The sequence below is a fragment of the Hippichthys cyanospilos genome, chromosome 1, assembly GCF_059441005.1.
Source record: "Hippichthys cyanospilos isolate Australia breed blue-spotted pipefish chromosome 1, RoL_Hcya_1.0, whole genome shotgun sequence".
In the NCBI taxonomy this organism is placed as follows: Eukaryota; Metazoa; Chordata; class Actinopteri; order Syngnathiformes; family Syngnathidae; genus Hippichthys; species Hippichthys cyanospilos.
In genome coordinates this window covers 1,222,967-1,235,883 of record NC_142369.1, presented here as the reverse complement: position 1 = coordinate 1,235,883, position 12,917 = coordinate 1,222,967, and the positions used below count along the sequence as shown (strand labels likewise).

The following is a 12,917-nucleotide window of genomic DNA, read 5'->3' as shown; positions in this document are numbered from 1 at the left end:
TTAAGAAGCGCTGTAATATAGCAAGTTATTAGCATTTAGCCTACAAGTACTTTGACCGAATTTGCAAGTATGTTTGAGTCAGTCTAAAACGGAGGAATTCCACCTTTTTGCCTCAGTGTTTGAAATCGGAATTTTGCAAGCAATAGTCAGAGAAGGCTACTTCAGAGTAACTTTTCTGCGATTTAGCCAACTCGCTGAGCTCATCGCTAATCGGCGCGTCTCATCGGGAACAGCGCTGTGTAAATAGTCAATCTGCAATGAAAGTTCCAAAAGTTGACGGCTTTTCATAGGTGTTCTAGCTGACGGCGCCGCATTTGAAGCTTTCGCAAGTCTCGCTCCCTTTTCCAAGTAAATCCATTAAAAAAAAACCCCCGCAAGTCAAATTGTGACTTTAGTTCCGTGGCTGCTGCACAAGAATTGGATTGCGCGTGACCCTCTTTCTTCCCCACACGGAACAAGACGTTTCACTCCATGCCGGCGGTTACTCTTCAGAGAGAATCCCTGCAGGCGTTTTTTGAAAAGATATATTTGTAGCAAGTATTTAAGTGGACACCCCCCCCCCTCCTCCCCTCCCCCTGTCACAGGTCACTTGCTGGAAAAAAAGCGTGCGACGAGACGCATTGTTTGCAAACTCATTGCGACCAAGAATGCGGGATTATGGATTCTATCATTCTTAGACCGCTTTGCGCCCTGATCCGCCCTGAAGGTTATTCTCGCCCAGTTTAGGAATCAATCTGATTCTCCCTGCCCCTCCCCCGATACGATTTAAGCCGGTGCGAAAAGCAGGCCAGAAAACATTACCCGCCGAGTGTGACGGCGGCGAGCGATTTCCCCCCCTTCCCCTCCGAACATATCACTTCCAAGTTGAGGGACGCTGATCAAAGCGCTTGCCACGCTCAAAAATCCAAAAGCAGATAGGGAAATGTAGGCGGGGGGGGCCGGAGCGCTAATCAAGTGAATCATAGCACAGTGCTAACAAGGACGTGGTTTGGAATTGCCTCGTTTCATGGCTTGCAAATGCATTAGCTGACCTAGAATGAAAAAGGAACGCCGCTTTCCGTCACCGCGTGCTTGCGAGAGCTTCTTATTGTCGGCCTTTCCTCGGTTTGACAGCTCACAAATGAGCTTTTCGCGCAGCCGGTCTTTCGTTTCAGATTGTTTTCTTCTTCCCCAAAAGCCACAATTAGCTCTTTTATTAACAGATTGACCATTGTAGCGCACACTTATGGGAGGGACATTGCAGTGGTAACTCCTGGTACAATTCCCGTGTTATTGTGCCAACGTTAGCTAACAGCTAATTTTCTTTCGTAATTCCTTGGGAATGAAACATAATCCAGTGAGGTGCGCCTTATAGCCCAAAGAATTCGGTATATTATCGAACGTACTTATTTAAATATGTTCAAGCGCATTGGATTGATTGTAACCCGTTAGCTAACAGCTAATTTACATTCGTAGTTCCTTGGGCAGGAAACATAATCTAGTCTAGTGGGCCTTATAGTCCAAACAATATGGTATATTATCAAACATACATATTTAAATATGTTCGAGCGCATTTGCTTGCGTGTAACCCGTGTTATTGTGCCAAAGTTAGCTAACAGCTAATTCACATTTGAGGTACCTTGGCAGGAAACATAACCAGTCTGGTGCGCCTTATAGTCCAAACAATATGGTATATTATCAAACATACATATTTTAAAACGTTTGAGCGCATTTGCTTGCGTGTAACCCGTGTTATTGTGCCAAAGTTAGCTAACAGCTAATTCACATTTGAGGTACCTTGGCAGGAAGTATAATCCAGTTTGGGGCGCTTTATAGTCCAACCAATATGTTATATTATCAAACATACATATTTAAATACGTTTGAGCGCATTTGCTCATACGTTGCAACACATTTAAAAATGATCTAATGTATTTAAATATGTTCATGCTCGGAATGCGTTTGAACAGACTAGCAAATAAGTTCAAACGTACTTTAAGGCTTTAAAGGGCATGCTTGTGCAACCATCAGCACTGTACTATGAAAAACAGGACGCCATTTTCAATCTTTTTTTTTTTTGGTTGATAATTTGTTCAAAAAATATGAAACCCACTAAAATGTGTCTGAAATTGAGGTTTTGGCCCAATGCTGCTAAATGTATGATTGATATATTATTACAAATCAACATATACATCTTTTTTTTCATTAGGATCGTCACTACCAAGTGGGGCATCCCAAAAATAGAAGTATCGCTGTTTCTGAAGTTAAAAGGCCTCATGTAACCTTGTTTTCCATTAGGGCTCTTTCTTGAAGGAAGCTAGCATGCATGAATGACGGGTCCCCAAGAAAGCTTTTTAGCCTGATCAAATATTAAAATGTCCACAGCCGGCAGGTTTTCTTGCAGTCGTCTTGGATGAGAACCTTCATCTCCATCTGTATGGAGCAGGCGCTTGTCTCTGCGTGATGATACGTCGCCCTGAGCCGTGACCCCAAAAGATGGCAAGGAGTCTTACGTTTGAATTTATGTCTCGCCGTGTAGCCTTCATTCTGCGCGTTGAGTCGTAGCATTTTAAGAACACAAGAACCGCAAAATATATTTAAAAAAGTCTGAATCAAATTACACACATATTTATATATATATATATATATATATATATATATATATATATATATATATATATATATATATATATATATATATATATATAGAGAGAGAGAGAGAGAGAGAGAGAGAGAGAGAGAGAGAGAGAGAGTGTGTTCGGAGTAATGCATTACAAAAGTAATGTAATTACTGTAGATAGTGACAGGAAATATATAATCTTTAGGTGCACTTTGTGCGCGGCACCTAAAAAGCTGTCCCCTTCATGAAATAGGACCAGCATTTGACAAACGATTTAGAGCGGGGCCATAGTAATGTGAAGTTAGCGAAAAGAAAACACGCGGAGGATTGCGCTCTCTCGCTGTGGGATGATACTTCCACATCAAGAGGTAAGAATCGTTAGCTAACCCTACCCCTAACCCTGTCGCAACTAGCATACATGACAGGGTAAGCTAACGCTAATTTTCACTGTACAATTGCTATTAATAATCGTCTATAAATAGTTGTGGTCAATGTGTATCGAGATGAAGCATACACAACTCATGCTAGCAAACACTTTAACAATGATGTAGGCTAGCTGCCAACGTTAGCTCCACCGAAAGCATTTATTTTTCAAACATATGTCTAACCTAGACGACTGAACTTGAATTTGAATATTAACATTGAAATTGTGGAACGCACTAACTGTTTCTGCCTAAAGCATAAATATTGCACCACTATGCTGTGGAGCTACGTAATCAAAGAATTAAAACACACACACACACACAAAAAAAACAAGAAGCTTTCATACCCTTTTCATACCCTTGGTGGCGCGCACCAAATGTAAAATGGCCGCCTTGGCCTAATAAAGGTCAGAAAGAACTTGCGTCCACGTCCTATCATCGCTTTCCCCACTCGAAGATTCTCACGGAACTCAGCCTACTCGTTAAGGTAAGAGCGAAGCGAGCGTTAGCAAGTCCCCGCCGAAAAAGAAAGCGCATTGGCAAAGTAGCTTTTTAGAAGACCCCAAGCCGGCGAGGCGTAATAGCACTTATGCTAAGAGCCGACCCGTTCCTCCTAACACTCGATTACGGCAAATTGGAATTAGCTGGCCGAGCCAACCGCGCCACATTGGCGGCAATATTCATTAGCGACTTTTGCACTTGTTGATTCCGAGCGCTCGGATAACGCGGGGCTCGCGCTTCGTCCGGCGTTTCGGAACACCTCGAGCGGCGTATTTTCCCCCCGTCTGCGGCCCGAGCTTGAATAATCAACACGCCGGCGCGCGCTTTATTAGAGCGTGGCGCTGAGCATTTTCTTCCCTCTTATTGGATTACTTAAGCGGCATCTTCCCAGAGCTTCTCCCCCGGGGGTCCCATTTGGGCCGCAGAAGCGCTTTAATCTGATTCCCGACTGGACAACACGTGTAACCAAACAGCGCTGGCTTCTATCCCTACCTCGCGGCGGTTTATTTAGTCACCGCTTCTGTTTTCTCACTTGGCGGCGGCGTGACAACCGCGCTGAATTTTTGATGCCGTAACCGCTAAAAAAACACACACTTGGCCGAGCCGAAATCAATCCGGGCCGGGGAGCGAAGAAATCGATCAAAAATAGTGACGTTGATTAGCGTGGGGAAGAGGGACGCTAAGCGGAGAAAGGCTAATATCGGCACATAATCGAGTGCTATAAGTGACGTTGAATCGTTGTTTTTATTCAGTCCATGCGGCCTTAGAAGAGTTTGGGACTTTGCTTACTTTTGAATTCAAATTCTTTGAACAGTTAGTTCGTTTTAGTTTAGTTTAGTGATTGCATTTTTTTAAGTTTATTCTAGGAATCTTTGTTTTTGTTTTTAGCGGCAGAGGAAGGCGTTCCGAGGTGCCGTGACCCAGACGGGGGGGGGGGTGTATATTTCAAGTCCGAAACATTGGTATCATGCAGAAATATATTTTCATGCTGAGCAAGGGAGTTGTATCTACACTAACTTTTGCATTATTAGCACCGGTGCTACCAAATTTTTCAGTTAGTCGCACCGCACAGGATTTGGTTGCAGTTTTTCGGGGAGGTACAGAATGAACTTTTATGCTCTCGTCACCTATTTGCAACTGTGTTTGTTTTTTTTTTCGGGGGGGGGATGCACCCTGCATTGTGAAGAAACAAATGGCGCTTTGTCATACTGTTTGGAATTAATTGGCTAAGCCATTGGTCATTTGTATTTTTTTTCTGCCAAAAATTGTCCTTTTCCATTTCGTTAGTTTTAATAATCTAGGATAACATCGGCAGATATTTTAGACGAGAACTTTCTCAGCTGGAAAGAAAAGATGATGTCCTGAATATGAAAACAAAACATATAAAAACATCAGCTGGAATCCCGTGCATTTTCCTCTGGATAATTTCCTTGTGAATGAATGTGTTTTCTGGGTCAGTCACGAAACAAGCACGTTGTAGGGCCGACTTGATGTTTGGAAGCCCCGCCCATTCCCAGCGACTGACATGTCTGACATCAATTTCGCCAGTGGACGTTTGGTCTTAAATCACTCGCCGGAGCTTCCAGAAAACTGATTGGCCCACCTTGATTTATCATGTAATATTCAAAGAGGGTTTTGTTTTTTTCCTGGTTTTACCCAACAAGCAGATCAATTTACACAAAGACAGCAGCTCTCCATCTTTTAAACTACCCTCATGATTAAATTGTGCATTTTGTTTGTTTTTTTTAAAAGTATCTTTTAAAATTTGTTTCAATTGCTCTTTTATAGGTTTTGATTTGTTTCAAATTAAAAAAAAGTTTACCAATGTTGCCTAGTTTTTTTTCAGTGAAATTTTTATTTGAGTTTGTGATTATTTTGTCTTTTTTGTTGTCTTGCTCATTGCTCCTCCTATTTTTAGTTAGTGTTTAAATCAATGTTGCTTTTTTTACTGCCTTTTTAATACTATTCCTTTCTATTCCTTTCTTTTGATCATGTAATTTCATAGTCATTTAAATTGTTTGACTTCCTCTTGTTTGGGGGTATGTTTAGGTTCAAGTATAAATGTTCATTTATTTGTGACTTCTGTTTTTTATTTTTGTTTCATTTTTTTCTTTTGTACTATTTTGGGTTGGTTTTACTTTGACTTTATTTAAGTTGACATTTTTTCTACTATTTTTTTATTCTATTTTTCTTATGTTGCGCGAAGTTTTAAAAGTTTTCCATTCTGTTGATCATTTGATTTAATTCAATTTTTGATTCCTTTAGTACTCCCTCTTTATTTTTATGTCGTCAGAATTTTTTTTTTGCGTGTGTGTTTTAGTTTTACTTGATCCACTATTTTTCATCAATACATTTTTAATCAATAAAACAATAAAATGCATTTTCCTTTTTTTTCATGTTGCCGAACTTTTACATTTCATTGGATTTATTTGACTTGTTTTTCTTTTTAAGTAGTTTGAAGTCGCATTTTTGAGCTGCCGAATCATATTCACTTGTATGTATGGATCCTCCGTATCCTTTATAAAAATAATCTGCGAATCTTAGCGTTTTGGGTCATCTGACGTGCGGAGGCACCTTCCCGGACAAGGCGCTCCATCTTGCGAAGTGTTCCCGCCATCCAAATGAGGCCGCCTTTGCTGTTCCCGCTTGGTAAATAGTGACAAAAGAGCGCTCTTTGTCTGAGAAGAATCGCCGCTCATGTAGCCGCTCCGACCATTGTACGCAGAATGATCTACTCGGAGCTTTTTTTTTTAAAGCCCCCCCCCCCCCCCCCCCCCCCTTGCCCCCCCTCGCAGGCAAAATGGAATTGATGCTTTCTGTTTTTCCGTCACAGGAGAGCGCCTTCTCATTTTCCGCTTTCACTGTCGACTTGTACACGGCAACGCAAGTTTGTTGCTATTTGTGTGTGTGTGTGTGTGTGTGTGTGTGCGTGAGCGCAGGCAGGAAATGACTGTTGACAGCATAATGGGGGTATGAGGATGCAATATAAATCCTTAATCATGCCTGAATCATGAACTCCAACAGCCCAATGCGCACATCATTCCGCCGGAACCGCAGCTAGCTAAGTTCCGACCCCGGGGGATGTTTGCATTTTTGCTTTTTCGTTTAGTTGCTAGGAAAATATACACCCTTCTTTTTACGTGTTTATTTTTCACATTCTCGTCATCGTTTTTTTTTTTTTTTGCTCTTCTATCTCAAAAAGTTTAGTTTGAAGGTTTGATTTATTTAACTTAGGGTTAGGGTTATGGTATGACATGGTATCACATCGTCGCCTGCCCCAAATTGACCCCCAAATGAGAAAGCAAGTTCGTATGACACTTACCAGAAAAAACGCCGTTTTTAAATAAATCACGATAACACATTGTAGCAATAAATGGCTTCACCTTCCAATTCATTTGCTCTTTGGCCTTGTCGACATGTAACCACAGCAAATTAAACACAAATTATTCTCCTCTCTGTGTGTAAAAAAAAAAAAAAGCTTTGTTTATTTAAACAAAAACAGCCGCGACAAAAATCCGCATAGTGTAGTTTTATTCCTTCACAAGCATGCAAGTCGCTAGGCGGCTAAAGTTTTGCCAAATTTAGTCAGTAAGTCATTTAGCCTTAACCAGCATTTTCTCAAATCCTTTGATATTGACATCAAAGGGAAATCACTGAAAGAAGACAACTAGGGAGCTGAAATTTCACCCAGATGGTGACAACGTGTCAAAGTTCAACATGGCACGACCGCTTAGTTATAACATGACCAGGAGCCTGCAATCCCTTGGCTGAAATACAACCAGAACGACGTGGAAGAAAATGACCCAAAACGGTCAAAATACCGCATACGGGTTAAAAAGAAGTCACGTCCGTTAAAATGTCACACGTCACCTCCGAAGTGCTTTTACGTACGCCCGTTTGAGAACCGTCGCTGCCGTGCGTCCCGAGCGCTTTCAATGTTGCTGTTAGCTCAAGATATGTCGTGTGTTTTTTAATCCAAAAGGTACGGCATTATGCGCACAGAAGCCGCGCCGGAATTTTCCACTTGTCGCTCACGCCTGTTCTACAATGATAGCAAAATGGAAATGGCAATAAAGATGCTAATGCTAGTAGGCGGCAGGAGTAGCTTCAGCGTGTTATATTTGTTCGCGCGGAATGTGCAAAAGATTGCGCGACGCGGACGTGCCGCCTCGCTCTCCCAATCGGCCTTTTGTTGCGATAAGACGCCGGGCCGCGGCGGCCGGCGGGAGGATTGACGCGGACGCGGCTCGCTCATTTGACGCCTTGTGTAATTGCGGCAGCAAATGGAGCAGGCTTCACTTTGGAGAGCGTTCACCCGTCAGGTCGCGCATACAAACAAAATGGCTGACCTTTACAAATTTCCCGGGCAGGGCAAAGGCGTTATTTCACCAAGCTCTTGAGAATATATCAGATCCGGCTTTTTCATGAATACGATTTCACGACATGGACAAAAGTATTGGGACTCAACCGCTCGAGACTCACACGGGGTGTTAACAGGACTTTGCAGTACTTAAAGGTAGACATTGTAACGATGAAAACCATACGGGTGAGACCACGGAAGCGTGGCGCCGTCGTTGTTGACCGGCAAACTCATTCAAAACATATTTGCCAGTGCTTTCAAACGTGAAATCGGTTCAAAGGTATTTGCAAATACCGTGTTTCCCCGAGTGCAAGTCCGACCCCCTTTTGTACTTCAATTTGGGTGAATTTTACATCAACGCGATCGTACGTCCACCCCTGACTTTAGTGCTGACATCTTTCATGGCTGCCCAATTATAACACATGGTGCGTGTTATTAAAATGATGAAATTACGTTACTTTGAATAATATTACGATTGCGATCATGGAGGGGAGGGGGCGGGGCGGAAACGAGACAAGCGTGAGGCAACGAACCCGAGCGCGTAAATGCTCGAACTAATGTTGCAACAATGAAATGACTTGAAGTTTCAATGCTTTATTTTGCGACAGGCCGAATATTCATTTGTCCGGCGGCCATTTAACTCCCGAACATCCTCTCCTATCTTCTCGTCAATTGTACAAACGTCCGAGTTAATCTTCCGCGCGTAGTCATCTTCGGACCTGAAACGGATGCCTGTTATATCGAATTCGAGAGATGTACAGTATTTATTATCATTTTAACAAATCCTATGTATTTAGCCTACAAGCGTGTATTGAAAAAATTAGCAAGTATGTTCCAAAATATTTGACAATACGCTCAGACATATTTACAAGTATGTTTCAACGTATATACGTGTAAATATGAAGGACATTGAACATAACGTTTAAGCTCAATGCAAAAAACATTGCGTTTTTTTGGGTATTGTTTTTGTCGGCGTATGCTGGAAAACACCAGGTTTGCATCACGCCAACAAACGCTATGTTTTTATCATTTAGCCTACAAGTACGTAGGAAGATAAATGTCAGTACGTTAAAATGATTTTGCTTTTGTTTACGCCGAATCACGTCACGGCCACGCCTTCTTATAAGACAGATCAATGACTCAGTTTTACTACATGTTGTGTTGACATGCATTTGTTGCCTGTTTTTTTTTTTACTTCGGGACCCCACGGTCACGACACCGACAAATGTGGATGATGGAGACTAATCAGTCAATCGGGGCTTTGGTTACATACCTCAGCCTTCTTCCAAAACCCCCCTTACGACTCGGCGGGGGCATTTTTATCATTTGCGTACATAAAAGCGGCAGTCTTGGCTCGTTTCGCACGGTCAAGTCACAGCACAGCTAATTTGAAAGCATTAAAAACAGCCGCCGGTGGAGGAACAGACGTCCATTTGCATAATTTAACTGGCATCTTAATTATTGTGTCAGGATGTATGCAAATGACTTCAAATCCGGAAGAAACTTACTCGGCTAAACGGCTAACTGACTTAGAATGTTGCGCAGCAAAAAAAAAAAGACAAACATACAGTGAATCCCCGTTGGTCGCCAAGGATGCAGTAAATTGGAGGGCGTCTACGTCAAATTCAGAAGACCGTATATACATTTTTTGAAATCGGCGAAACACGGACGCTGGGTCTGTCTGCTCAATTCTTATATTGAAAAAGATGCAGTAACTACCTTAGCTAACACAAGCCGCCGTTAACGTCGTAACGCCGTTACGGTAATTATTGTTGGTAAGAATGGAGTCGATATAAAAATGCACATCTGGATGACGGATCAATCTTTCTTCTAATTTATAGGACGCGCGTCTACTTTCGGTCTTCATTTTGGGAAAAAAAGGTGCGTCTTATAGTTGGGGAATTAAGGTAAAAACCCCCCCAAAAAAGGAATACAAACTGCTGACCGCATATTGTAAAAGCCACCACGCCCGACGGCAAACTTGCCCCAGCACGGGCGGACGTACCACGTAAAACGGTGAGCCGGGTGGTGGCGCTGGTCTCGCCGACGCTGTTGGAGGCCACGCATTCATATATGGCCTCATCGCGAGGGGTGCGCAGCGGCTGGATGCGCAGCACCGAGCCGGAGCCGTCGTCGAACTCGATCACCTGCAGGTGCGAGAGACGCGGTGTGTTAAAGGGGAATCGGGGCTGGTGGGGACGCGGGACCACCGTCCGCACGGGGAACACGCAGTCGGGACGTTTGATGGTCACATCCGAGTGCTCTCTTAGAATGACGATGCTTACGTGGAACACGCTTACAGGAATATACAGAAAAAGTCCCTTTGCTAATCTGTGACCGAGTTCTCGTCTAACTTTAAGAATGGGCACGTATGGTTCGGCCGTCTCAATTGCAAGGTGTCCCACACTCTTAAAGCTAACGGTGGACAGCCGGAAACAATGTGCGTCGATGGGACCGAGGAGGATGGGGGCCACGCTCGAAAGGGAGGGAGGGAGGGAGGGAGGGAGGGAGGCCTTTCCATCTTATGATGCCGTCAACGGAGTCTACTAGGAAACTACTAGCTACAAATGCATTCTCCTGTTTTGATTCTAACAGACTCAAGTTGTGTTTTATATATATATATATATATATATATATATATATATATATATAGGGAAACAGACTATAACAAGACTATAATGAACAGAATTTCTTTGATAAAATTGGACATTCTCAAGAAAATAGCTACGATGTTACAAAAACAACACATTTGCTCTTGTGTAATAATTTGTTTATACTTATTGTCATTAGTAGGTAGTCAAGCTCTTGATGATGTTGAAGAAAAATTATGATTTTCATTTTTTTTTTCTAAAATAAAGTCCAAGTGCTACAAAATGTAATCAAAATATACAAAAATAGGCCAGAATTTTACCAACAAATTTTACTCACTCCAGCTACCCTATGAAGTCCTAATGTCCTCACTCTAGCTATCCTACTACGTCCTAGTGTCCTCAGTAGAGGACATTCTGGGCTTTTTAATGGGCTCAAATGTTTGGGTGGGAGACTCTATAAATATATATATATATATATATATATATATATATATATATATATATATATATATATATATATATATATATATACATACATATATATATATATATATATATATATATATATATATATATATATATATATATATATATATATATATATATGAGTTTTTTTCCTTTTCCGCGTGGCCCCTATAGCGTTGTCAGACAGAAAGGAAGCACAAACAGTCAACGTTGGCCAGGGCAGCATTTAGATTGTACCACAAGTAGATGTAGCTCCACAGAAAGAGACAAGTTATTCGGATGCACGAGACACAGAATGGTCACAAAAACAAACAAACAAACAAAAACAGGACGATATTGTTTTTCGCGTAGTCATGCTCGCGTTGGGTACTCACTGATGTCTAGAAAGCCCTGTGTCGTAACTCAAAACTTGGGTTTCAACAAATCAAAACTTCCGCATTCGCCCACACACACAAACACTACCCATAAATTGTTCAAGATTGCCTTTCGCCGTTCGACTTCAGCATGAGTCTGAAATGTAATATAAGATTTTACAGTGAACTTAATTTGACCTCCTGTAAACTTTTGATTAACCAGGTAACCAAGATACCTGGTATCTTTTTTTTTTCTTCTTGTAAATATATAATTTCAGAATGTGGAGCACCGTAGCTTATGAAGTAAAGCAGTCAGAATCGTTGTTATGCTCATATGTTGCATCTTTTAACCGTGCGGTTGGGTAACTACGGTAATTACCAAAAGGTAAGGCACCGTAAATTTGGGGCAACAAGCCGCAACTTTCGCTCATAATGTGGGCCCTGCCGTTTCTTGTCCAGTACGGCTTATCTGCCGGTAAAGCAAATGTGTGAATCGGTTTAAGGTGTCAATTCATGGAACAACTATGAAATAGAACTGAAAATACTTTCATCCTTGGCTGTGCTCAAAAAGAGTTTCAAGAATATGAAACTTATTTACAAGATCTTGTATTAAAGTTCACGTCAAATGCAAAAATTTGATTGCTAGATGTATACGTATAAATGTATATTTATACGTATATAGTTAGATGATAGTATATATAAATTATATATATGATTTTTGTGTTTACTTGATCAATAAAATAACTATTTAAACAGAGGTAGGCAGATGTATTGATTTTTTAGTTTGAATTGCTATTTTACTCTGCATTATTCCGTCGGTGTTGTGTTGGAAATATGTTGGAGTTTAACATATGATGGCGTGCTGCGGCTTATGTGCGGGTGCGCTTTACAGTCCGGAAGTTACGGCACATAAAAGGCAGTCAAATTAAGTTCACGAGTAATTTCGCCGGCAAAACTTAACACCCCGATTGTTTTAGGAGTAGCGCACACACACCGACACACACTCACCCTTTCAACAAGGATAACTTCATTTTATACAGTTTCAAACATTTCTTTGGCCATGCTCGCAAGCGGCGGCGGCGGAAGGCGGGGGAAATGTTGCGCGTTAAGGGATGAACGTCGGCGCGACAAGTCATGCCGTCGACTCTGATAAGACGCTCAAACCGCGGCGTCACCATCTCGTGGCCTGACGCAGGAAATGAATACAAGTCTTATCAGAGCTCCGCCGCGACACCTGTCACATGGTTATGGGGTGGAGGAGCGCGTTTGGGATCGGAATGAGGATGTCGCTGGGGGCGGTACGCTACATGGACAAACGGGTAAATGGGCTTGAAAGCCGGACCGGAGGAGAGCGTTCTGGGCCGGCAATTGTGCTTGCGTTTGTCCACGTGGTGTACGTTTGGAGCGAGCTGCCAGGGTGCAAAAGAAGAAAAATCCCAAAGATGTCTTTAAATTAAAAATACTAAATCCCAAAGATATATTCTTATGTTTTTTTAAGAGTCCAAACAATCCTATTAACTCAAGTACTAAGTAAATTGAGAACCCGCTTATTTTATGTAATCAAGTACAGGGGTAATAGATTACTTTCGACAATTCTTTTATTCAAAATATATGTCTTCAAATGGATA

The 12,917-nt window shown here is 41.8% G+C and overlaps 1 protein-coding gene across 37 annotated transcripts in view; it reads right to left on the bottom strand.

Annotated features, from left to right (window-relative positions):
* ptprda (protein tyrosine phosphatase receptor type Da) overlaps nucleotides 1–12,917 on the bottom strand; it is a 292,760-nt gene that overhangs the window by 59,579 nt on the left and 220,264 nt on the right. For all 37 annotated transcript variants that reach the window (XM_088424682.1, XM_088424666.1, XM_088424683.1 and 34 more), the window contains one exon: nucleotides 9,886–10,027. In XM_088424682.1, coding sequence (XP_088280808.1) covers nucleotides 9,886–10,027 — 142 coding nt within the window. The remainder of the gene's footprint in view (nucleotides 1–9,885; nucleotides 10,028–12,917) is intronic.